The 26,855-nt window shown below is 51.4% G+C and overlaps 1 protein-coding gene across 4 annotated transcripts in view; it reads right to left on the minus strand.

Moving 5' to 3' along the window:
* The window catches only part of SIPA1L3 (signal induced proliferation associated 1 like 3), a 233,800-nt gene that overhangs the window by 23,429 nt on the left and 183,516 nt on the right, over window positions 1-26,855 (minus strand). For all 4 annotated transcript variants that reach the window (XM_059382994.1, XM_059382995.1, XM_059382998.1 and 1 more), the window contains 4 exons: window positions 25,151-25,278; window positions 19,422-19,540; window positions 17,371-17,798; window positions 5,357-5,578 (listed from right to left, as the gene is read on the minus strand). In XM_059382994.1, coding sequence (XP_059238977.1) covers window positions 5,357-5,578; window positions 17,371-17,798; window positions 19,422-19,540; window positions 25,151-25,278 — 897 coding nt within the window. The remainder of the gene's footprint in view (window positions 1-5,356; window positions 5,579-17,370; window positions 17,799-19,421; window positions 19,541-25,150; window positions 25,279-26,855) is intronic.

Consider the following 26,855-nt stretch of genomic DNA (forward strand, 5'->3'; position numbering starts at 1 on the left):
CCCCTGGCCAGACTTCTCAAAAAAAGAGAAAGGACCCAAATAAATAAAATAAAGAGGAGAGAGCACAACCAACATGGAAAAATACAAACAATTATAAGGACATATTATGAGCAACTAAACGACAACAAATTAGACAATCTGGAAGAAATGGATGCATTCCTAGAGACTATAAACTACCAAAACTGAACGATAAAGAAATAAAAAACCTGAACAGACCCATAACCAGCAAGGAGATTGAAGCAGTCATCAAAAATCTCCCAAAAAACAAGAGCCCAGGGCTAGACGGCATCCCAGGGGAATTCTGCCAAACATTTAAAGAAGAATTAACACCTATTCTTCTGAAACTGTTCTAAAAAATAGAAAGGGAATGAAAACTTCCAAACTCATTTTATGAATGTTTTTCCATTTCTTTGTGTCTTCCTCAATTTCCTTCACTATTTTACAGTTTCAGAGTACAGATCTTTTACCTCTCTAGTCAGGTTTATTTCTAGGCATCTTATGAGTTTTGGTGCAATTGTAAATGGGATGGATTCCTTGATTTCTTTTCCTGTGGCTTCACTGATGGGGTGAAGAAATGCAAGACTTCTCAATAGATGCAGAAAAAGCATTTGACAAAGCACAACATCCTTTCTTGATTAAAACTCTTCACAGTGTAGGGATAAAGGGTACATATCTCAATATCAAAAAAGCCATCTATGAAAATCCCATAGCGAATATAATTTTCAATGGGGGAAAACAGAGCTTTTCCCTTAAGGTCAGGAACACAGCAGGGCTGTCCACTATCACTACTGCTATTCAACATAGTACTAGAAGTCCTAGCCTCAGCCATTAGACAACAAAAGGAAATAAAAGGCAACCGAATGGATAAAGAAGTCAAAGTCTCACTCTTTGCAGATGATATGATACTTTATGTGGAACCCAAAAGACTCCACTCCAAAACTGCTAGAACTCATATAGGAATTCAGTAAAGTGCCAGGATGTAAAATCAACGCATAGAAAGCAGTTCCATTTCTATAAACCACCAACAAGACAGAATAAAGAGAAATTGAGGAGTTGATCCCATTTATAACCACACCCAAAACCGTAAGATACCTAGGAATAAACCTAACCAAAGAGGCAAAGAATCTGTACTCAGAAAACTACAAAGTACTCATGAAAGAAATGGAGGAAGACACAAAGAAGTGATAAAATTTTCCATGCTCATGGACTGGGAGAACAAATATTGTGAAAATGTCTATGCTGCTACCTAGAGTAATCTACACATTCAGCGCAATCCCTATCAAAATACCATCAACTTTTTTCTTTTTTTTTTAAAAAAAGATTTTATTTATTTATTTGACAGAGATCACAAGTAGGCAGAGAGGCAGGCAGAGAGAGGGGGAAGCAGCCTCCCCGCTGAGCAGAGAGCCCAATCCGGGGTTCGATCCCAGGACTCTGAGATCGTGACCTTAGCCAAAGGCAGAGGCCTAACCCAGTGAGCCACCCAGGTGCCCCACCATCAACTTTCTTCACAGAAATGGAACAAATAATCCTAAAATTTACATGGAACCAGAAAAGATGCAAATAGCCAAAGGAATGTTGAAAAAGAAAACCAAAGCTGGTGGTATCACCATTCCAGACTTCAAGCTCTATTACAATGCTATCATCATCAAGACAGTATGGTACTGGCACAAAAACAGACACATAATCAGTGGAACAGAATAAAGAACTCAGAAATGGACCCTCAACTCTATGATCAACTAATCTTTGACAAAGCAGGAAAGAATGTCCAATGGAAAAAAGATAGTCTCTTCAACAAATGGTGTTGGAGAAATTGGACAGCCACATGCAGAAGAATGAAACTGAACCATTTCCTTACACCACACACAAAAATAGACTCAAAATGGATGAAAGACCTAAATGTGAGACAGGAATCCAACCAAATCTTTGAGGAGAACACAGGCAGCAACCTCTTCGACCTCAGCCTCAGCAACTTCTTAGAAACACAGCCAAAGGCAAGGGAAGCGAGGCCAAAAATGAACTACTGGAACTTCATCAAGATCAAAATCTTTTGCACAGCGAAGGAAACAGTCAACAAAACCAAAAGACCACTGACAGAATGGGAGAAGATATTCGCAAGACATATCAGATAAAAGGCTAGTATCCAAAATCTATAAAGAACTTACCAAACTCAACACTAAGAAACAAATAATCCAATCAAGAAATGGGCAGAGGACATGAACAGACATTTCCGCAAAGAAGACATCCAGATGGCCAACAGACAAACAAGAAAGTGCTCCACATCACTAGGCTTCAGGGAAATACAAATCAAAACCGCAATGAGATACCACCTCACACCATTCAGAATGACTAAAATTAATAAGTCAGGAAATAACAGATTTTTGGCAAGGATAAGGAGAGAGGGGAACCCTCCTACACTGTTGGTGGGAACGCAACTCTGGAAAGAAGCATGGAGGTTCCTCAAAAAGTTGAAAACAGAGCTACCCTATGACCTGGCAATTGCACTACTGGGTATTTACCCCAAAGATAAAAATGTAGTGATCCTAAGGGACAGGTGCACCCCAATGTTTATAGCAGCAATGTCCACAATAGCCAAACCATGGAAAGAACCTAGATGTCCATCAACAGATGAATGGACAAAGATGTGGTATATATACACAATGGAGTATTATGCAGCCATCAAAAGAAATGAAATCTTGCCATTTGCAACGATGTGGATGGAACTAGAGGGTATTATGCTGAGCGAAATAAGTCAATCAGAGAAAGACAATTATCATATGACCTCCCTGATATGAGGAATGTGAGAGGCAATGTGGGGGTTTGGGGGATAGGGAAGGAAAAAATGAAACAGGATGGGATTGGGAGGGAGACAAACCATAAGAGACTCTTAATCTTGGGAAACAAATTGAGGGCTGCTGGAGTGGAGGGGGGGTGGGCAGGATGGGGTGGCTGGGAGATGAACATAGGGGAGGGTATGTGCTATGATGAGCACTGTGAAGTGTGTAAGACTGATGAATCACAGATCTGTATCCCTGAAACATATATTACATGTTAATTAAAAAAATATACATAATAAAAAAGTCTTAAAAAAAAAAAAAGACCTGAGAGTTGGTGCTTTGGGTCCCTCCCAAAAACATACTGAAGTACGAACCCCAAGTATCTGAGTGGCCTTATTTGGAAATAGGATCTTTATAGAGGTAACCAGAGCAAAATGGTTAGGATGGACCCTAATCCACTGACTGATGTCCTAATAAAAAGGGGCGTTATCAACACAGAGGTACGTACATAGGGAGGACGCCACGTCAAGATGAAGGCAGAGAATGGGGAGATGCATCTAGAGGCTGAGGGATCCCATACTTGGCCTGCAAATCAGCAACCGCTGGGCGAGCAGACAGATCTCCCTCATAGCCCTCAGAAGGAATCAACCCCGCCAGCACCACGACCTTGGACGTCTGGCCTCCAGAGCTGCGGCACCATACATTATAGGAGTTGAGCATTGGATCTGCGGCACTTGTGAGGGCAGCCCTAGCGTGCACAAGGGGGAAGGACAGCCACCACGTGGAAGAGCCTAACAGGGTCCGCAGGGCCTGCCCCTCTGGTCACCCTAAAAACTGGGGGCCTTGCAGTATCTCACGGGGTTGCTGTGAGATCAAAGTGAGATGCGTGGCCCATGCGTTCACCGAAGGAGGACCCAGAGCACCAGAAGCCTGCAAGCGTCTTGTGACCAAGACTGTGGTGCCTGCTTTCCAGGGGGAATAGAGAAAAGTGACAGGGTGATGGTGGGGATACATGCAGTCGGGAGGGCCCATCCGAGGAGGTGGCATTGTAACAAGCCCTCCCCGGAAATGGCTGCAAGACCCGGAGGAAGAACACTCCAGGCATGAGAGAACCCCGACAATGGCCCCGAGCTTGGCCTGGCCTTGGCAAGTGGGAGGAACAGCGGAGGCCGGGGGCATGGAGTAGAGACAGCGAGGGGCAGAGCGGGAATATGGGAGGGCAGGGGGAGAGGAGGCCAGTCACGCAGGGTCCGGGCAGAGCACAGGCCATTCTATTGCCTGGTGCCACCCGTGTGCCTGGGTCATCCATCCTGGGAGTGGGGGAAGCCGCAGGAGGTTCTGATCAGGAGAGCAGAGGCTCACAGCCCAGGACCAGCAGTGACGTCTATGAACTGGATTCTTGGTGAGTTCTCTGGGCTCATCTGCTGACATCTGTAGGGACCCACATCTCCCCCAACCTTCTCGTTCTGAGCTCTGGGTCACCCATGCATCTGATCGGCTCACCACATCGGTAACTAAAAGACGTTACAGAGAACCGGAGGGAGGAGGTCAGAATCCCTCCTCCCCCAGAACCAGCTCTATTCCTTATCAGCTGATGTGATTTATGGGTAAAATGGGGGTGAATAACAGGTCCACCTCACAGAGCTGTTGTGAGGACTCGGGGAATTAATTCACATCTACCAGGAGCTGAGAACCAGAACTGGTGTACAGTGAATATTCAGTAAATGTGAGATACCACATTCTTCTAACTTATAACAGAAATTCTTCCCTAATGCATATTCCTCTCTCTTTTGCCTTACAGCAAAATGCTTCAAACAAGCTGAGCACACGGTTTCCTCCTATTCTGCCCAACCCTTCTCTCCTGTACCCTTGACAGACCTCCATGAGGCTCAGAGTGATGTCAGCTCATGGCCCATCAACTTGGGCTCCCAGGACGCCACACTTGCCCGGGCTCTGCGTTACACTCTGGACCCTGAGGGCTCCCTCTGCCCGACCTGCATAGGCCCCTCCACTCTCCCCGCACTCCTGGCCGTGGGTGTGCCTCCAGCCTCTGCCTCTGTGCTGATGACACCCCACCTGCCCTCGCCAGCCTGACGTTTCCCCTCAGCTCCAGACTCCTGACCCGACTGCCTCCTTCACAGCTTCTGTGCCTCGCGAATGCAACCAAACTGGGAATGAACTTGGGGGCTCCCCGCAACGAAGCCTCCTCCTCACTCAGTCCTCATCTCAGTTCAAGGCCAGTCTGCCCTTCCAGTTACAGGACCTGGATGTTCTTCAACCTCGCCCTTCCTCTCCGCCCGCATTCAGTCTGCCAACCAACCCTGGCTGCTCCCCTTTAAGTGTATCTGTCCTGAAGCCATCCCCTCTCCTTCCTGGGCCTCCATCCTGCTCTGCCTGCCCCAAATCCCGTCTCCTGCTCAGCAGCTCCTTGAAGGCCATATCCAACTAAGGGTTTCTGTCCACAGCTATACCCATGGCACCCTGCCGAAGGAGCAAGGCAGGGGTTGCCCTCTTCCCCCCTGACCCAGAGACGCCTGGCTTGGGCCCTGCAGCCCCTCGCTGGGTGTCCCAGGACTTACTTCTTTGGGTCAGTGAAGGGGAGCGGCCGTGGTGGGGGCTCGTCTGTCCTCTTCCACCCCGTGGGGTGCTTATTGCGTACAGGCTGCTTGGAGAAGAAGGACTTGGGGACGGAGGCGGAGAGCTGGAAGGGGCTGGACTGGGTCAGCTGTGAGGGCCGAGGAGTCTCTGTGCTGGCAGTTTTGTAAACCTGAGCAGGGTAGCCAGCCCGCGAGCTCATGTCACTGCAGAATAAAAACAAGAGAAATAAACATAATCCATTCCACATTTCCCCAAAGCAATTGGTTTAAATTTACTCTTGGGAAACAACAAAGTTCCTCCACACAAGAGAGATACAAATACACTGCTGCTGTAGAAAATTCCAGTATGGAATCCTGAGCAGAGAGAAGGGGAAGTCGCCCACAAGGCCCCCAGTCCCACCTCAGAAATGCCCTCTAGCACATGTGGGAATCACCTGTGGGTGGATGCACCCTGAGATTCCGTCTCCTGGGCACAGCTGCACAGCTGAAGGTGTGGGTCCTCCCTGTCCATCTCTAGAGAGATCCATGGTCTACAATTTGCTCGCTGTCTCACTCACATGCACGCCCTCTCCCTTTCTCTCTCTCCCTTTTCCTATGCATTACAAATATACCTGTGACTATGATCAGGGAAGTAGGAACTTTTTTGGGGGGAGAAGGAGAACTGTATGTTTAACTGGGATCACATTAATATATTGTTCTGTAACTCTCTCTCTTTTTTTTTTAAATCTAAAATACCGCTTGCCAAGGAGTTCTTTCATTCAAATATTTTTTTGGAGTACCTACTACACATCAGACAACGTTCCCGCTGACCCAGTCTAAAACCACAGCTCACGATCCCCAATGCTGGATTCCCATGGCATTCGTGCTACAGTGAACGGCACACTGCTAACTGGAACCCAGCTGCTGGGGACCCAGCTGTTTACTCCCCTGAGACAAAGTGATTTTTATTTTATTTATTTATTTGACAGACAGATCACAAGTAGGTGGAGAGGCAGGCAGAGAGAGAGCGGAAGAAGCAGGCTCCCTGCTGAGCAGAGAGCCTGATGCAGGCCTCGATCCCAGGGCCCTGGGATCATGACCTGAGCCGGAGGCAGAGGCTTTAACCCACTGAGCCACCTAGGTGTCCCACAAAGTGACTTTTAAATAAAATTTAATAAAATTTGAAACTTTCAGATAAAACTCCAATTCCACTTCAAGTCAGATGCATTTGAGAAAATTAATGCCTCTGGGGTTTGAGTCAATAAATGCTTTGTGAAGGTCAATTTAACAACATGAAAGGGTGGGGTCCAGTCAAATGAGGAGACCAGCAAATCCTCTCCCCCCAAGCACAAGACTGACAAAATAACCATTTTGGCACTCTGGCAATGGACCAACAGCGTATGATAATCTGAGAGTCTTCTATGCTTGAAAAGCTGTTGCACATTAGATAAGAAGTGAGGGAATCTGGGGCATTTTGGCTGGGGCTCCTGCCATCCTCCTGCCCAGCTCAATGCATAAGGATATCCACCATACCGAAATCTTCGGGAGAGAATCAAGCATATGGGCATGTGTGCACCGAGAGTTTTGGAAAGAGGGGAGAAAAGGGCAGAAGAATTATTTAAAGAAATAATCGCTGAAAACTCCCCACATTTGATGAAAAAAAATTCACCTACACACCTAAGAAGCCCCACAAGCCCTAAGCATGGTAAATACAAAGACATTCCAATCCAGAAAGCTCCTAGTGAGATAAAAACCTTGAACATCTCAAGAGAAAAAAGATTCATCACATAAAGCAAAATATCAATATAATTAACTGCTGACTACTTCTTTGAAACAAGGTATGGAATATCTTCAAAGTGCAGAAAGAAAGAAACCACCAGCCAAGATTTCTTTATCCAGCAAAACTATCCTTCACATATGAAGGCAAAATAAAAATATTCCCTGATAGAGAGAAAAATCGATGCCAGCTCATTTGCCTGGTAAATTAATAAAAGAAGTCCTTGGGCTGAAAGACTCCAGGTGTGCTTGGCTGGCTCAGTCCACAGAGAATGAGACCCTCGATCTCAGGTTGCAGGTTCAAGCCCCATACTGGGGGTAGAGATTACTTAAAAATAAAAAAAAATTTTTTTACTTATTTACTGGAGAGACAGAGAGTAAGCTAAAGAGAGAGCATGAGAGGGAGGAGAGACTCAGTGGGAGAGGGAGAAGCAGACTCCCCAATGAGCGGGGAGCCAGGACCCTGGGTTCATAACCTGAACTGAACACAGCCACTTAACCAACTGAGCCACCAAGGCGCCCCTAAAAATAAAATCTTAAAAAAAAAAAAAAAAAAAAAAAGAAGAACAAGAAAGAAGAAAATGACTCCAGATGGTGACCTGAATCCATACAGAGAAACGAAAGGTTAAAGATGGTGAATTTGTGGGTTAGAATAAGACTGCAGATTCATGTTTTCTTATTTCTTCTCTAATATCCTTAAAGACGTAAGACCGTAAAAGGAGAACAGCACTTTCTTGTTGGGCTTATAACATACATGGATGTAATAAAATGACAAAAATAGCACAAAGGATGGGAAATGGAATGTGGTTACACTGAAGAAAAGTTTATTTCTTTAAAATTAAAAAAAAAATCACATATATTTTCTTGAGAGGTGGGGAGGGGGCAGAGGGAGAGGGAGAGAGAGAAACCCAATAGGCTCCATGCTCAGTAGGGAGCCTAACGTGGGGCTCGATCTCATGACCTTGGGATTATGACCTGAGCTGAAATCAAGAGCTGGATGCTTAAGCAACTGAGCCTCCCAGGTGCCCATGGAGAAAAGTTTCTATATTTTACTAGATCTAAACTACAATGTCAAGATGCATATTATAATAGCTAAAAAAATATGGTCAAAAAATAAAGTGGAATCCGGGGTGCCTGGGTGGCTCAGTCGGTTGGGCATTTGCCTTTGGCTCAGGTCATGATCCTGGGGTCCTGAGATCGAGTCTCGCATTAAGCTCCCTGCTTGGTGGGGAGCCTGCTTCCCCCTCTCCCTCAGACTGCCTCTCTGCTTACTTGTGTTCCTTCTCCCTCTGTCAAATAAATAAATAAAATCTTAAAAAAAAAAAAGTGGAATCCAAACAGTATGAATCCAAACAGTATTTATTAAGTAAATAAATTTACTTAATACAAAAGGTGGCAGTAACAGGTCACCGGGAGCCCTGGGTGGTTCAGATCATGATTTCAGAGTCGTGAGACTGAGCTAAATGTCCTGCTCAGCGTGGAGTCTGCTCGAGATTCTCTCTTTCCCTCTGTCCCTCGTCCTGCTCTCACTCTCTCTCAACTAAATACCTTTTTAAAGGTTTTATTTATTTATTTATTTGACAGATAGATAGAGAGAGAGAGAGCATGTGCGTGCGCACAAGCAAGCAGAGCAGCAGGCAGAGGGAGAGGGGGAAGCAGACTCCCCGCAGAGCAGGGAGCCCAATGTGGGGCTCAATCCCAAGTGCCTGGGATCATGATCTGGGCCGAAGATAGACGCTTAACTGACTGAGCCACCCAGGCACCCCTCAACTAAATAAAATCTTTAAAAAATAAATAAATAAAAGAACTGAGCAGGGAAGAGAGTAACCATACAGAAAATAGCAAAACGGGGACTGTAAATCCAACTGCTATCAAAGATTTCCTTAAAAGTGAATGTTTCAGCACTAGAAGCAAACGACAGAGATTGTCAGACAGGACTAAAAGAAGCAAGGTCTAACTAGATATGCTTTCTAAGATTTAGCAACATCTATTAATGGGGCCATGCCCAGGGAGCCAGGGAGTGTAGGACATCAGGAAGGGACCTCAGGGTGATCAGGAGGCCCCCCCAGGGAGGCAGTGCCACCTGAGCCGAGAACTCAAGGGTGAGCTGTGTCAGTCTAACGTGGGACCTCCCAGAAATCTGTGCCACAGAAAAGTCTGCCCAAGTACTTGTGGATGGTCATCGGGAACGGTCACTGGGGATGGTCACCGCAGTGCTGTGTGTAATCGAGAAAGTTAGGGCCTCTTGATCTCAGGGCCATGGATTCAAGCCCCATGCTGCATGTAGAGATTACTTAAGACAATCAATTAAAACTTAAAAGAAAAAAAAAGGATGTTAGACCTGGCCTGGATGTCTTTTAACAGGGGATTAACAAAAGTTTCAAGCACATCTTGATGTTCAAAAATGATGCAGCCAGTTCGGGGCGCCTGGGTGGCCCGGTCTGCTAAGCATCTGTCGTGATCCCTGGGTCCGCTAAGCATCAGGTCGTGATCCCTGGGTCCTGGGATTGAGCCCCGTGCCCCTCTGGCAGGCTTGGCTGGGTGCAGTGCTTAGTGGGGAGTCTGCCTCTCCCTCTGCCCCTTCCCTGGCTCCTTCACTCTAAATCTTAAAAAAAAAAAAAAACCCAAAATGTAAAACAAAAACAAAAAAATTATGCAGCCAGTTCAAAGAATGAGGTAGGTTTATTTATGAACAAGGACAGATGTCTGACTGAGCTGGGGATTTCTGTAACTTGTAGCTAAAGGCATGCCCATGACTGTGTCCCCATCTTCAGTGTCTCTGAGACTCAGGGATGGATGGTGGCTTTGCACACAGTATGGCCTCAGCACAAAACAATCCCCCAGAATATGCTGTGTCTTTCATCCCAGCCCTGAAGTGGGTGCCCCTTCCAACACATCCGTGGACCATGAGTCCAGGTGTCCAGCCCCAGGGGGGAGTTCTTACCCCACCTACTGATCCCTTTCTGAAGCACCAACAAGTCCTCAGCCAGGACTTGAAAAGCAGGGAGCACCATGAGGTAGCCGAAAACTCGGGCTGCCCCGCTCATCTGACCTGGGTCCCAACCCCAGCTCCCAACACCACCCGGTGGCCTTAGCTCAGGTCCCTTCCCCTCAGTGAGCCTGTCCTCTCTGAGAAACGAGGGACAGCAGCACCATGGCCTGAAGTCACATGTGCAAAGTTGTGAAGGGATGTGGTGTGCCCAGGGGCAAAAAGCTGGGGCTCCAGGTTTGGCCAGGACTGGGCTGGGGGTGTCCTGCTCTGTGTTCCCCCCCCACCTGCCGGGAGGTGCTATGCATATCTGTGTTATGTGTCAGGGGCGTGTTTTGGATTTTGTGGGAGGAAAAGATTTTGTGGCTTTGGAAAAAAGTTGACAAAACCACGTGCTGGCTGGAGAAGCCAGAGCTGCGCTCACACATGCAACCCCTCAGTCTTGGTGGGTGGCCCGGGGTGGGTGACAGGCCTTCAGGAGGCAGGGACAGAGCTGGCTGTGCCTGTGAGCATGGCGGTACCCTGTTCTAGGCATCTTACAGGTGTCCCTCCATTAATCATCCTGGCAGGCCCATGAGGCAGGAGTCACCACCATACCCATGTTTCAGTGGGGAAACTGAGGCCCGTAGAGATGAAATAACTTGTCCTGAATGATGCAGTTAGTAGGCGAGGGTGCCAGGACACAAACCAGTCTGGCTCAAGAACCCAGGCTTTTAACCACAAGCCTGTACTTTCAAGGACAACGGCAATCATGATAAACACGTGGTAAGTGCAAACGAAACCTAGCATGGGGGGGGGATGGTTTTGGACCCAGTGTGTCTCAGGCCCCATGCGAAGTACTTTAAATTTTTAAATGCATGATGTTGGTTCATTCGGGCAGCCAGAGACCACAGATCCCATTATTAATCCCACCTTACAGATGAGAACACTGAGCCACAGAGAAACTAAGTAGCCTTGTTGGAGGTCATACAGCTGGGTCAGCTGTTGAGCTGTAACCTGGACATTTTCCAGAGCCCGGGAAATAACACTGCTCCCCCATGTACCCCTCATGGCTTTGCCTTAATTGCTAAACCGCCCTTGGCCTCTCAGCCCGGCATCTGGCAGGCCTGGAGTGTTGCATCAGTCCCTGCCTGTGACTGGAGTTATGCTCTAGGGTAAGATACGGGCTCAAACCGATGCAGAATCGAATCAGGGCTCATCACCTCTGCCCCACGCCCCCCATCACTGCAACAGCCTCCTCCTGCCCACCCCCCACCAAACATGGCCAGAGGAACCTGTGAACACCTGCATCGGATCACAGCCCTTTTCTGCCCAGGACCCTATGGGGCTCCGCCTTGCTCAGGAGAGAGTCAGAGTCCTTTCCTCTGCCCACAAGGCCCTACACCACCTGGCCTGCCCCCTCTGCCCTCAGCTCCTCCCGCTCACCAGGCTCCAACCACTTGGAAGCTCTTCCCAGCCAGAAACATTTTGGCCTCAGGGCCTTTGCATTGCTCCCACCTTTCCTTGAGAGGGCTTGGACTCCTCGCCCAGGCTGACTGGACTCTCCAAGTGGGTCTCTGTCACATGTGACCCCGGTGGATGCGAGGCCCTCGCATTATATTTAAGGGTTGTGTCCCCAGAATGGTATCCCTGAGGTTCCCTCCTGGCCCAGCCTGGGGAAGCAAAGCCACTTGCTTCTTGCCTGGCTGTGGCAGCTCCTCATGGAGCAGAGAGCCTCTGAGTACCCCTCACAGCTCTGACAAATTGTTCTGGAAACCCAGGAAGCTTTGGGGCGTGCGCTGCGTCGGAGAGGGCGGGGGGCCAGGTGGCTGCCTGCCTGGGATCACTCGGCCCACTGCGGTGCCCACGGCAGGCGCTGGCGCCTGGCTGTGTGCCTGGAAGCCGGGCTCCCGTGACGAACGTCTGGGGAGAGCGTCTGCGAAGTCCCTGAAACCCATGGCAGGCACAAGCTGCTACAGGCTCCTGCAGCTCCTGAAGCAGGGCTGGAACTCGGGGAGGGCAGGGCTGGCTGTTTCCCTGCTCGGGCATGGCACGGCCCATCCCTCTCCTGGCAGTCCTCGGAGTTTGTGGGCAAACTCAATTCCTTCTACCCTTCAAACTGTCCAGAATAATCTTTTTCAAACCGAAGTCAGATTATGCATTCACACGCCTCCCATGGCTCCCACGTCCTTCACAACCAAATCCCAGCAGCTGACCGTGGTCCGTAAGCCTGCCAGAACCCAGCTCTGGCCTGCTCTGCAAAACTGACTTCCTGCTCCTCCCTCTCTAGCCATCTGACCATTTCTTAGGCACCGCAAATGAATTCCCCTTCAGGGTCCTGGTATTTGCTGCTTCCTCTGCCTGGGTCGATCCCTTACTTCCTGGAAAACACCAACTCCTCCGAGAGGACTTCCCAGCTCTCCATCCTGTTGGTTTTTTCTCCCCAGACCTTATCAGCACCCAGCTCAGGGAGATCACGTGGTTCCTCAGCTGTCAGTCTGTCTTGCTCTCTAGCCAGAGAATGTCAGCTCCACAAGAGAAACCCTTGACTTTGTTCCCTGCCATGTCACCATGTTTGGAAGAGTCCCTGGCACACAGTGGGTGCTTTAGTGGTAAGAATAACCTTTCTCTCAGGGGTGGGGACCTGCCCCACTCTCCTCTCCTTAAGAACCTCACCACTCCTTGTCTGCAGCAGCCTCCCCACTCTCAGCTCGCTGGCAGCATCCTGGACCTGTGTCTTCCTCCCTCCTTATGTCCCAGCCAAACCACTTGTTGACATGGTCACAGCTACTCTGTCCCCTGGTCTGGGCCCCTTCCTTTTACCTCATATCTCAGCATCAGCCCCGTCCCTGTGGCTGTCTCCAGACCCATCTCTAGCACCATCTTTCAAATCATAAATCTGCTTCTACTGCTCTTGCTGCTGAGAACTTTCTTTGCTGCCCGTAGCTCTGATGATGGAATTCAAACTCTGTAATGTGGATGACAGGACCTTGCATGGTCTGGCCTCTGCTGACCTCCCCCAAAACCCATCAGCTGCCCCCTGAGTTTCTACCCTTGAGCTAAGGAGCCTGTGGTTCAGTGACCCGACGGTATCCACCCTCCTTTCCACCTCAGAGCCTTTGCACATGCTACCTTTCATAGGAACACCCTCTCCACACCTCAACTTTGTCTTTCTCTCTTTTTAAAAGATTTTGTTTATTTTAGAGAGGGATGAGGGGGAGAGGGAGAGAGAGAGGACCTCAAGCCAACTCCCCTCTGAGCAGACCCTGATGCAGAGCTCCATCTCACCACTCTGAAATCATGACCCGAGCTGAAATCAAGAGTCAAATGCTTAACTGAGCCACCCAGGAGCCCCTTTCTCTCTCTCTTTTTATAAAACTGCATAATAGCTCACATATAGCAAAGTGTACAAAACATACACATACAACTGAAGGAATAGTCACTAAGCCGACACCATATAACTGGATCCTGGGTCAAGAATGTATCACCAGCCCCTCGGAGACCACTCAACTGTGCCCTCCTCCCTCTGTTGCTTTTACCTTTGGCAGAAATGACCCCTCCTCACGGAAACCGCCTTTGCCCCTCAGACGAGATCAGACATTCCCTCCAGCCCTGCCCCACATCCACTCTCAGATCCCAGTGGGTCTTTTCTCCCTAGGCCTTTCTCTAGCACAATCCAGTCATTACTTCCATCATTCTTTGCCTGCTGTCTCCCTGGTACCTGGTCAGTGTCAGCACAGCAGGGGCCCTGCGTGCCCGCAGCTCCCAGCAGGCGGCCGGGCACACAATGGGCCCTCGCTGTGCAAACACACACGGGTGTGTGTGTGTGTGTGTGTGCTCCGCTACGAAGGACTGGTCAAGTGGAGCCAGGGGCAGCTGTGGAGCTGGCTTGCCTGCCCTCGAGGAGCCGCGGCTGTGCACCAGGCTGTCCCCATGGCTTAGCCCAAGGAAGAAGACTAATGATGGCAAGAACACAAGGCTGGTGGGTGGCCTGGGACCAGGGGCAGTGCGGCCATGGCAGGCGGAGGCGCGTGTGGGCCTCTAGGGCGCAGGTGTCCAGTGACCATCAGGGAACTTGGCTCCCTGCCGAGGTGGTAAGGTTGTGGGCGGGCCAGCAGAGCAGGACCCACGTGGGACTTGCACATGTTTTCTGTCTGGGACACTCTACCCTCACTAGTCCTCCCTATTCTAGGAGAGCCCTTTCCACAATGGGGTCTGGCCCCCCTTTGGGCTCCCACATTCCAGGTGCTTCCCCCACCAGGGCACTGACCACTCCCCGCTGTCACTGTCTTGGGATGGGTTTGTCTCCCCTGTTGGACTTTGAGCCCTCAAGTCACTGTGATGTCCCCAGCACTGCCAGTAATAAGCACAACTCTAGAGAAATATTCTGATTTTAATTCATTTTAGAACAATCCCCTGTGAGTTCAATGACAGGAGGTTCAAGGTCTGCTGCCCCATACTGTCCTGAGGATCCCATAAACATGAGCTCATTCAATCTTTACCATATCCCTAGGAGGCAGATTATGTGATTTATCCCCCATTTTACAGATGAGGAAACTGAGGCCCAGAGGAGTTCAGTCATTTGCTCAAGGCCGCATAGCCAAGGCAAGGCAAAGGGAGGGCTTGAACCCTGGTGGAGGTCCGTTCTCTCGTCTACTGGCAGATGTATCTTGAATCAACTCATTTAATTTTCCTTAAACTTGTCCAAGATGGTATCAGGGGATGGGCGGGGAACACTTTCCTAATACTCATTAAAGCAAACATATATCCATTTAAAAAAACACATTTTCCTCCTGTACCACCCAAATCACCTCGAGCACCCCATTTTGGGAAATGCTGTTCCACTCTAGAGCCTGGTTGCCTAGGAGAAAACTTCGGGAAGCAGCTTAATGAGTAGATAAGAATGATTTGCAATTAGCATCAATTGTCTGTATGCAAATTAAAGCTCCCAACCGCAGGGCCCTCTTTTGTAGTGGGCTCCTCTCCCATTTTATTCCCTTCATTTCTGGGTTCAGCAAATCCTTCTGGCAGACACAGGGTAATTTTATACCCACCCCCTGGCTTCAGCCACAGTCTCCTCCCCAGCCTGCTGCCTTCATAGCACAGATTTCAAAACCCTCCCGTTGCTCAGATTTACTAAGCTGGTCCCAGGCCCAGCACAGGACTATGGGAGCTGAGGGCTGGGATCCCCGTGGCACTCAGAACTCTCCTGGCGCAGAGGCCTTCTGGATGGGTGCACTCTGACATTTGCCTCAGTGATGGCCTGATTGTTGTCTGTCTCCCTCAAAGGAGACGGACGAGGACAGGGGTTGGGGGACGCATCTGCTTTTGCTCAGTATCTGTCTGAGATACAGTATCTCAGTATCAGCTTCCACCCCAGCACCTGTGACCTAAAAGATCCCTAAGAAAGATCTGTGAGTGAAACAAATGGAAAAATTAATGGACGAAAGAGCTGGTCAAAAGTCCGAGAGTTCAGATGACTGAGAACCACCTGTTAGGGGAGGTGGACTGAGCCAAAGGCTAAGCTCACTGGGACTCGAGACCTCTCTGCCTTCACCCTTCTGGGCTTCTGACTCAGGGAGGTCGGGCACCAGGGTTGGGGGGCACCCACAATATGGGCTCCTTCAAACATGGTAGTTTCCAAATCTGTCAGAACCACCACTAAGTCATGAGATCATTTAAGGAGGTGTCAAGATGTACTCCCATTCTCAACTGATGTGATTACCTCAGAGCGCTTCACACAAAAGCTAAGCATTGTTTGGGGCATATTTGCTTTGCCTTTTCACAAACACAGCTATTTCTGCAGAGACACAGACGAAATCCACTGTAGGTTGTGGTCAAGGCCTAAGGCCACTGCCTGGGTGCAGGAGTTCTGCGTGGACAAAGGCCGTATGTCTGAGGGCCGGCAAAGGAGAGAATCAAAGGAGAGGACCCCCCCCCACCGCCCCCTGTATGGGGGTCCTGGGCTGGCTCCTGCTTAGGTGTGGCGGGGAAAGGAAGGAAGGCTGGGGCCTCCGGGGTCTGCACTGGGGACGGCAGCACAGGAATCGCTGCCTGGGGCTGCAGACCTAGAGGGGACACATGTGCCAGAACCACATAAGCCCCGAGCCCCGTGAGGGCAGAACTGTTTTCCCACCTCTGCGCATTCTCCTGGGAGATGGTATGCGGCTTTCACCCGATGCTCAAGGTGTATGCAGTCTAGGCCCCAGACTGACCGCTGAATGCCAGCTCCTTCTCACTTATGCCCCTGCCTGCCTCGCCACCAGTAGTTCTCAGAGTGCAGTCCCCGGACCAGCAGCATCACCATCTACCAGGGACTTAACAAAATTCGTATTCTCAGGCCCCACTCTGACCTACTGAATCAGAAACTCTGGACTGGAGATGCCTGGGTGGTTCAGTTGTTTAGCGTCTGGCTTTGGCTCGGGTCATGATCCCAGGGTCCTGGGATCGAGCCCCGCATCGGGTTCCCTGCTTGACGGGAAGCCTGCTTTTCCCTCTCCCACTCCCACTGCTTTTGCTCCCTCTCTCGTTGTGTCTCTATCAAATAAATAAATAAAATCTTAAAAGAAAGAAAGAAACTCCCGACTGGGGTCTTGCAGTCTGTGCTCGACAGCCCTCCAGGGGCTGGAAGGCTAAACTGTCATCTCTCAGACTTCCTCATGGCCACCTGCTCAAAGGCCTGTGGGAAAGCTCTCGCTTTTTCCAGAGAAAGGGAGCCACAAGAAGTGATCCTCCATGCACCCCATGGGCACCACGGAAACCACAGACAAGGAAGCTGCAGCTAGCAGGGTAAGAATAGTGAAATGCGAAGACCCAGGGTCCAGGCCTTGAGGCCCTCCCTGAGCTGCAGTACCAACCTGGTTCTGCCCTCTGGATTTCCCATCAGGGGCCTGTAAAACCTCAATTTGTTTAAGCCACTGTAGGTCAGATGTCCTGTTACCTCCAACCAAAGGCCCCCCGAACATGTACAATTACCCTCAGAAAGCATAAAACCACTAGTCTTAAGCAGACAGAGACCGAGGGTCAGAATGAACGAGAGACAGATGAAGCAGACAGCCAGGAGCTTCTTTCCCTCCACCCAGGGTACGTGAGGGCTGAATGATGGGCTGTAGTGGGGGGTCCACAAGCCTCCCAACTTTGGAAGCAAACCAGTGTGTAAGCAATCCACTTATGACCCTGTGTGTAGGGGGGGGAACCCCACTGTCAGGACTGTGGGGAGAGCGGATGGTGATCAGGACTCCCTGAAGGACCAGGGTAGGGAGCAGTGCCTTACCTAGGCTGCCTGGGCGGGTCGTGGCTCCCCCCCGCCAGGCCTGTTGGGGTGCTGGAGCCTGAGGAGTATAACTTCGGGCGGTAGCCCTTGGTCTGGCCAGCAACCACAGGAGCTGGTGAGACCTCCCGCCGTCTGTCTGCATGGTGGGACCGCCCGGCGGCCTCCCGTCCGCCCCCACAGAGGCCCATGGTTCCTGGAGGCTTGTGTGGCTTGGCCTGCCGAGGAACCTTGGCCAGGGACATGCAGCTGGGGCTAGAGGTGTAGAGGGTGGTATCAATGCCGCTGTCGCTGGAGCCCCCCTTGGAGAGGGGGTCTTGCTCTGGCTCCAGGGGGTCCAGGGGGTCCAACCAGCGGTCATCGCTGTGGCTGCTGGATGCATTGCTGGAGAGGGTGTTGCTGCTGGAGTGACTGGAGTATGGAGGCTCCCCCTGGAAGGCGAGACAGTGTGTCATCCCAGACTCCACAGCCGGGGCATGGACCTCCCCTCCCAGTGTCCTCCCCACCACTAAGCTCTGGCTCCCACACTTCTTGGCCATGGTACCTTGGGTGAGTGACAGAGCTCTCCCATGCCTCAGTTTCCACATCTGTAAAATCAGGCCATTGATAACCTGCCTCGTGGGCCTGTTCAGAAGCACCGCAACATTACGTGTGCAAGGTGCCACCCATAACATAGGCTCAACCCACACAGCTGTGCTCCTGGCCTTCCCTCCCGGATCCATCTTTTCCCTGCTTCATTAAGGCATCTCCATCCTGTTAGCTACCCCAAGCAGGAGCCCTGGAGTCACCCTGGACCCTGCTTCTGCTCTCACACCCATGTCCAGCCCCACAGTAAATCCTGTGGCCTGCATCTTCAAAGGGGACCCAGGACCTGCCACCTCTGGTCCTCCTTGGCTCCACCCCAGGCCCACCCACCACCATCTCCCACTGCACCACAGCAACAGCCTCCCTGCTGTCCTCCGGCCCTCAGTCTGTTCCCTACATAACAGCCAGAGGGAGGCTGTGAACACCTGCCCCGTTTCATATCCCTTCCCTGCTTAGAACCTTCCTGTGGCTTCACTTCACTCACAGGAAAAGCCAGAGTCCTCCCCGAGACCCTGCGCCATCTGACCCCACGTTCTGGCCTCTAACCTCGTCTGCACCCTCTTGCCTGATCCCTCTGTTCCCAACAGGCCTCCTGACTGTTCTCTGTGTGGGTCAGGCCTACCACCACCTCAGGCCTTGGCACCCACTGCCCCTTCCGCCTGGGAACGCTCTTCCTTTGGGTGTGTTTGTGGATTGCCCCCTACTTCACACAGGGCTTCATCACCTCCCCAGAGGCCCTCAGTGACCACCTCACCCTACAGCAGCAGTGCCTGATGCTCTATTTCCCCTGAACTGAGCTCTGTTTCTCTCTCACAGAGAAGACCAGCTCCTGGTGTCACAGAACGTATGTGTTCATCTGCTTCCTGCTCGCTGCTCCCACTGGGAAATCAGCTTTGTGAGCACAGGTGCTCACCTGTGCCCTCCAACACCATGGTCCCAGGGCCCGGCACGCGGTAAGTGCCCACCAAACTCCCGCAGAATGAAGGGATGCAGAGAGACTGCCGAGGGCTCACCAGAACCACCTCCTCTGCCCGGGCACACAGGACCACGACTCCCAGTCTCCCCTGCACTGTGGCGTGGCTACGTGATGGAGTTTTCATATGCAATGGCGAATGCAATAGAAGCAGAAAAGATTTATACCATTTCCAGGTCTGGGCTATAGAGACTGCTACCTGATCCTCTCTTCTTCCCATCCAACCTGCCAGCAAGAGGCAGGGTCCTGGCAGAGGGCTCTGAAGCCCTGAAGGACAGCGAGCCCAGGTTCCAGAATCGCTGCGTGGAAAGAGGCTCACTGGCTGGTTCCAGACCTCTGCTGGAGCGGAGGAGGTGAAGATGGAGGAGGTGCTCACATGTGGTGTTCAGAGGCCCACACCCCGTGACACCACCCAGCCCAGGCAGTCAGGGAGACCAGGCAGTCGGCTCCTGAGGCCCTGGCTCCCCGGGATTAGGCAGGTGGGGCCCAGACTCACTTTGGAATGCCTGTTGGGGGAATCTTTGCCTGCTGTGTCCTGCCTGGAGGCCTGCTTGCTCCCGCTGCTTCCAGCCATGGCGGAGAGCCGGGCCTGGGCGGGCACATGCCACAGAGGCTCTGCAGGAAGACAAGAGAAACATCAGTGGTTAGAGGTGACTCAAGCCCTGGCCTGAGTTTACCTGAGGAATTTGGCCCTAAACATGGTCCCACCCCCTCTGCCAGCTTGTCTGCTCAGCTCCCACAGGATCAGGGCCCCAACTTATGTCCTGGGGTATAACAGTACTCAGTAATGAAATACTTACTAAGCACTTAGTATGTGCCAGATACTACCCTAGAGCTTCACATGGTTAATTTGTTGAAGCCTGAGGACCATCCTCCATCGTCACTGCCAGAGAAGGTTGAGCACATTTTCATTCTTACTGGCCATTTGAATTTTCTACTTTGTAAATTACCTGTTCATTTCCCTTTCCTCTTTATCCATGGGATTGACCTCTTTTATCCTATCGGCAAGTGGTGTTCTTCATGTACACAAGGTGGCAATCCTTTGCTGGTTAAATGGGCATAACTTATTTTATTAAACAAAAAGGGAATTACACTAAGCCTGGTCCCACAATGTGACTTCTCCCTTTACACTATACTTACACTTGCTTTTCACCTTACAGCTTCATAATATTATGTTCACATAACCGGACATAAAGTTACATTATTTTTTTAAAAGATTTTATTTATTTATTTCACAGACAGAGATCACAAGTAGGCAGAGTCAGGCAGAGAGAGAGAGAGGGAAGCAGGCTCCCCGCTGAGCAGAGAGCCTGATGCGGGACTCGATCCCAGGACCCCGAGATCATGACCCGAGTCGAAGGCAGTGGCCCAAACCACTGAGCCACCCAGGCGCCCCAAAGTTACATTGTTTTTAACGGCTGTACAGCATTCCATCATGTGAATGGACGCCACTTTTTAAAAAAAATTTTTTAAAGACTTCATTTATTTGTCAGAGAGAGAAAGACAGAGAGAGAGCGCAAGCGGGCAGAGTGGCACATAGAGGCATGCTCCCCAACGAGCATGGAGCCTGATGCGAGACTCAATTCCAGGACCCTGGGATCATGAGGGCATCACCCTGGGATCACTCGAGCCGAAGGCAGTGGCTTAACTGACTGAGCCACCCAGGCATTCCTGGATGCCACTTTTTTTTTTTTTTAAAGATTTTATTTATTTATTTGATAGACAGAGATCACAAGTAGGCAGAGAGGCAGGCGGGGGAGGAGGGAGCAGGCTCCCTGCTGAGCAGAGAGCCTAACTCAGAGCTCCACCCCAGGAGCCTGAGACCATGACCTGAGCCAAAGGCAGAGGCTTTAACCCAATGAACCACCCAGGCATCCCTGGACGCCGCTTTTTAAACTAGTTTCCTACTGATGGACATTTAGGTGGTTTTTAATTCTTCCTTACAACACTGTTAGGGTGGCCCTTGAGCAAGTGTGGGACTGTGTTGGGACAGAACTCCACAAATGGAGCTGGTGGTTCCAAGGTAAAATAGGTTTAATATCGGGATAGCTGGTGTGGGTGTAAATGAGTCTATTTTTCCAGGTAGTCATTATGCCTCAACTCAGCAACTGATCTTAAAAAAAAAAAAATAGTGTACAGCTCCAGGGGAGGACTGGTTAGTATCTACCAAACACAAATGCACGGACAGAGGACAGAGGACTGGAGCCTTGATGGTCTGACCCCACAGCCCACACTTTTGATTACTGCTATATTGAAAATAATGGCAATAAAGATGACTATATGCACATGACCTGTGCTAGGTATTACCACAACTGCTTTGCACACATTCCCTTACTAAGTCCTCCCAGCAATACTGCTGGGTAGATATTACATCACTTCTAAAAGATGAAGAATGTCAAGACTCAGAGAGGTTACATACCTAGTCCAAGGTCATGCAGAAAGGACTTGTGCTATCCACCTCTGCCCCCTCTCTGTGTTTCCCCAACAAGGACAACACTGGCAATGATGGAGAGTACATGCTTCCAAAACAGGAATCATCATTCTCTTAATGATGGGCTGGGGTCTGTGCTTAGAGGGCTGGGCAGGGGTGATCTCATTGGGCCCCCAAATCATGCAAGACGGAGAGACAGGGTGTCCACTGTAGAGGAGGGACCTGAAGCCGGGACAGATGAGATCACCACTGAGGTCACGTTTGCTGACTCTGAACTTCCCACAGGGCCTGTTGGAGCCTGAGCTCACGACCGCATTCTGCTGCCTCCAGAGCAGAAGATTCCTGCTCTGGGTACGTGGGGTGGGGTGCTCAGGACCACCTCAGACAACAGCCTGGTTGGCACAGCCAATGGTGTCCTGTCCGCGTGGTGGTGGGGAGACTGCCCATTTCATCCACCTTTGCCACCTCCAGAGGCGGTTTTCCTCTGTGGAGCATCCCACAGGCTCGGGAGGTACTGGTTTCCTGGGAGGTGGCCGGATCATGCCAGAGACCACGTTTTCTACAGCCGAGCCTGCAGTAGCTGCATCCAGCTTCAACTCCCACCTGTTACACTGGTGACTCCCATTCTCCCAGACTACTCCTGAGAGAGGACTGGCCCAAACTACTCCTGACCTCAGACTTGTCTATACAGCTGCCTCCCAATGCCTCCTGCTGAACGTGGCCAAAGCCAACTCCTTATCTCCCCTCAAATCTACAATACTCACTGTCTTTCCTGCTCAGTCCACGTGGCTCCCCGGTATCACCCCTGACTCCTGCCTCCCATATGCATGTAGAAGATCAGGAAATTCTGTCAACTTTACCTTTAGAACCTGCCCATCTCCCTCACCCCCACCCCTACCCTACAAGCATCTGTAGCCAGAAGGCCCCTGTGAACATCCAAGTCAGATCCCATCCCTCCGCTGCTTGGAAGGACCAAGCCCCTGTCCCACTTTGAGCAAAGGACAGAGACCTCCCCACAGGCTCTGGCCCTTTCACTTCCCTGACTTCAGCCACTGTCACCTCTCCAGCCACAGGCCTTGTTACTGTTCCTCCTACACTCACGGCTACCTCGGTATACCCTGACTATTCTCTTTCCCCTGAATCTTCTCCTCCCAGTGGACTCCTCTGCATTCTTCTAGCCTTACTTGAAATATGATTTTCTCAGAGATTCCCCCAAACCCTGACCATCTCTCTCTCAGCACTGTATTATAGTTTCCACTTGTTAGCATTCCTGGTGCTCATTTATCACTGTGTGCCTGTTTGTTGTCCGTCTCTCCACCAGCCTGTTGGCTCCAAGAAGGAAGGGAACATGCCTCTCTGGCTCCCACTGCGTGTCCCTGGTGCCCAGTCTGGAGTTTATGATTAGCGACATGTCAAATTAACAGAGGGATAAAGGGCTAGATTCCTTCCCTTCTGGGCTATTCCAGGGGCCTCCACTCTGCCCTTCACAGACCCTGGTAACTGAACCCTTCACTGGGTCTCTGGACCAGCCCCTGGTGACCTCTTGGCTCTCCTGCTAGAATGATTCCCCCTTGTTAAGAGGGCACGGGGAGGGGAACCTTGGTGGCTCAGCGAGTTAAGCCTCTGCCTTTGGCTCAGGTGATGATCTCAGGGTCCTGGGATTGAGCCCCGCATCAGGCTCTCTGCTTGGTGCGGAGCCTGCTTCCCCGCCTCTCTCTGCCTACTTGTGATCTCTGTCAAATAAATAAATAAAAATCTTAAAAAAAAAAAGAGGAGACAGGGAGTACTGAGTATAGCACCAGGCATCTAACACATATGCAGAATCATACTGCTGTGCCTATGATTACCGTCCTCTGATCTGGGTGATTCCCCATGTCTGTCATGGTGGCTGGTGCTCCCCAGCCTGAACTGCCTTGTCTCTACGCCTTGAGCAGTTTCTAGGCTTCATGACGATTTCTAAACACAGACTGCCCTGATTCCTGTGTGGGGAGGAGGAGGGCTGCTATTAAGTTAACTCGTAACAATCCCAAGGAAGTGAACGGGGAACCAAGCTCTAGGAAAGGAAAGAGAAGGGAAGGACAATGGGGAGTTTCCGTGACACCCCATTTGGGTGAACCCTGGAAAAATGTCCTCCCCGTTTTACACTTTGGTGTCAGGAGACCACCATGGAACGCTCTTCTTTTTCTGGAAGGGGTGGGGAGAAAGAGATGCAGACCCGTGTGTGCTGCAGCAGAGAGCACAGAATCGTGGGTAGTGGCAGTGGCGGGCAGGGCCTTACCGAGGGAAGCAAGCCAAGTCTGCAGGCCCTAAAGCAGAAGGGAGAGCGAGGTTGGGAGGGTGACCCGAAGTTCAACAATTTTCCCTGGTTGAAGGGAACCACAGGGGTTGGGGTTCCAAGGAATTCCCAGGCCACTAATCCTGGGACATGCAAACACTTCCCTGCCCTGAGGGAGCTGGTGACATGCTGACGTGATCATCCTCCTGGGCTGCCTGGAAATTCGTGAACGTCTAAGAGGACAGCTCCATGCCTCCCCGTCTAATGTCAATGCTCTTGGGACGCCTCACTGATTTCCTTTCTTTTGAACCCACCCACTCATCTAGTAGTTCTCAGGCTTCGGAGGGTCTACAAGTTTGTTGTATGGAATGACATTGAATCTTCATCTAAGTGTATATGCTCACGATTAATCATCACACAGAGCAGCATAAACAGACCGAGAAAATGCTAGGTCTCATCGAGCACCAGAAAAGCACACATTAAAACCACAAGGCGGTGCCACTAGGCGCTCACTTCTAGAATGGCCGAAGTGAAAACGTGGGTGAGGACATGGGGCAACTCAGGCGCTCCTGTCTCTGGTGGGAGCATGACATGGTTTGTCACTCTGGGAAAAGGTGTGGCAGCTTCTTGGAACGTTCAGCATGTGACCCAGCCATTCCGCTCCCAGGCAGACACACCACTGAAGTGTGATTCGAGAACATTCCCGACAGCACAATTCTAAGCCGTCCCCAGCTGGAAACGACCCAAATGTCCATCAACGCCAGCACGGACTAATAAACTGTGGGTTGTTCATATAATGGGATACGCCTCGGAAACCGCACTGTTCCACACAAGCATGAGGCTGACGCTCGAGAACGCAACCCTGAGTGACAGAGGCCAGACACGCACACATGATGCGTCTAGCCAGCGGGGGTTGGCTTCGTATATGTAAAATGCAGAATGAGGCAGAACTAAGTTTGGCTGTGAGAAGCCGGGCAGGGTAGCCTCTGGGGGTGCTGACTGGGAGGGGCCCAAGGGGCTTCGGGAGCTGGCCGAGGTGGGCCTCTTGCCTGGGGGGTGGGGCGTGGGGCATTCACTCTGGGATGTGTTATCCCTGTTGCACACTGAGGACCCGGGCTCTGGTCTTGGTATTGGCCGTACAGCCACGACAGTGGGAAGCGAGCATAAGAAGCTTTATGTAAGGAAAATCCTCAGAACACAGTTGGTTCTGCTCCCCTGGCAGCTCTGCTTTTAGTCCGTTTTCAGCTGTTTCCCTGGGAGGTCGCCACCCCCGCACCACACATCTGCATGCGGGCTCCCGAGCTAACGCCATAGGCCGATGCCCTGTCTGGATGGAGGAGGATCGGGCTCCCGGGTCCCTGCTGCTTTCTCAGGTGACCTCCCTAATCTCATGTGTGGCTCCAGCAGCTTCCTCTTGTGTTCTATCCATTGCCGACAGGAGGAGGGGTGTCCCCTGGCGGATGGGAAGCGGTCCTGCTGGGCCAGGCGGGCAGGCGCAGCCGGCCTGGGGAGGCCCTACCTGGCTTCTGACGCTCCATGGTGCTCTCCTGGCTGGTCAGGCCGCCTGAGGAGGAGTCGCCGCTGGACATCCCATCGTGGCTGAAGTGGGGGTCAAAAGACAGCAGTGGGTGTGGGGCAGCCGCATACCTGCAGGGGAGTGAGAGGCAAGCACAGGGTGAAGGGCTGGCGTGACAAAAACCACCTGAGCCAGAGACTTGCTCGCTGGGGGGTTTTAAACACACTGGAGGCTCCGCGTGGAGGGGAGGCTAGATGAGTAATCCTGGAAACGTGCTATTAGTGGAGGGTCAGGAGTGAGTCTCGCCTGGGAAGCGTGCCAGGGAGAGCAGGCGATGCAGAGTCCACTGGGGAAGCAGGGGCCGAAGCCACCAGGGCGGAGGCCCTACCCACAGCTTCCTCAGGGGGCTTGTTTCTTGGCTGTGAGTCGGGGTGAGCTATTGTTAGCAAACCCGCCTCGCAGGCCTGTCTTGGGACCAAAGCATCTGTAGGCACAGGAGGCCTGGCCCCTTTCTCAGCCGGGGACAGTCCCTTCCCAGCCCTGAGCTGCAGTCTCCCTCAACTGTTGAGAGGCAGACTCGGTAGACCTTTCCTCAGAAGACCGACCCTAAGCTGGAGGCTGACACAGACACAGCTGTGACAACTGGCCAGTGGGCCGGGACTCTGTGCCTGTCCCTCTGTTGGAGGAAGGAGCTGTGGTAGAGCAGCTTACACTTGGGCTCCAGAATGAGGCAGAGTGGGGCTCGAACCCCAGCTTCATCCGTTCCTAGCTACGTGACCTTGGTTAGGCAAGTGCTTGTTAGCCTGAGCTGCAGTTTCCCCACCTGAACAATGGGATAATGACATCTTCTACTTCACAGGATTATAGGATGGATGAAATACCGAAGTTATCTCCTGAACATGGATTCTCCTGGAGGCTGGCTCTGTTCACCGGCAGGGAGGGCTGAGATCTAGGGTAGAAACTGGCAGAAGGCAGAAGGCTCTCCCTGCAGTTCCACACCCTGGAGTGAATCCTAAGGGCGCGTCCAACGTCCATTCGGCCTCAGATCAGAGCTATCATGACCGGAACCCTTCTCCCTGCCTGGGGTTGGTTCAGAGACAGGCAAAGGACTCAATTTTGGCTAATCTGACGTGAGAGCATAAAAGAGCCACAATGACTCTCAGAAAATACACCTGGCCCTCCCCCTGGCAAGCACACAGTGGGGCCGCACTTCCAGCCCCTTGCGACAGGCTGGGTCGGGGCTACACCTGGTCTTGTCGGGAGCTGTGAGGAAGTGACTTGGAGGTAGTGGCTGCCCTGGCCAGTCACAGGGGTCCCAAGGGGTCCCCTGCCAACCAGAAGTGGAGTCGCCTCCAGTGTGGGTGCAAGACACACCTTGGCTGATCTAAGCCACTGATGTTTTTGGGTGCTGGGAGGGCTTCCAGGAAGTTTCCCGGGTCCTCAGAGAGAGGATGAGGAAGGACAGCTGCTCTTCTTCCCCCAGGTGTCGCTGGGGCCAGACAGAACACCATGAGCTGCTGCTGCCCTCCTGCCACCAGCCTGAGGAGGTGGCCACCGCTGAGAGCGGAAGACAAGGGGTGGGGGAAAGGGGCCTTGATACTGTGGCCGAAATGCTAGAGCCACCCTTCCTGGAGCCTGACCTACTTCTGAGACTCCTTTTCTGGGAGAGAATACGCTTGTACGGTATTGGAACCGGCCGGATCCCAGT

Source organism: Mustela nigripes, chromosome 17 (assembly GCF_022355385.1).
Source record: "Mustela nigripes isolate SB6536 chromosome 17, MUSNIG.SB6536, whole genome shotgun sequence".
NCBI classification, from domain to species: domain Eukaryota; kingdom Metazoa; phylum Chordata; class Mammalia; order Carnivora; family Mustelidae; genus Mustela; species Mustela nigripes.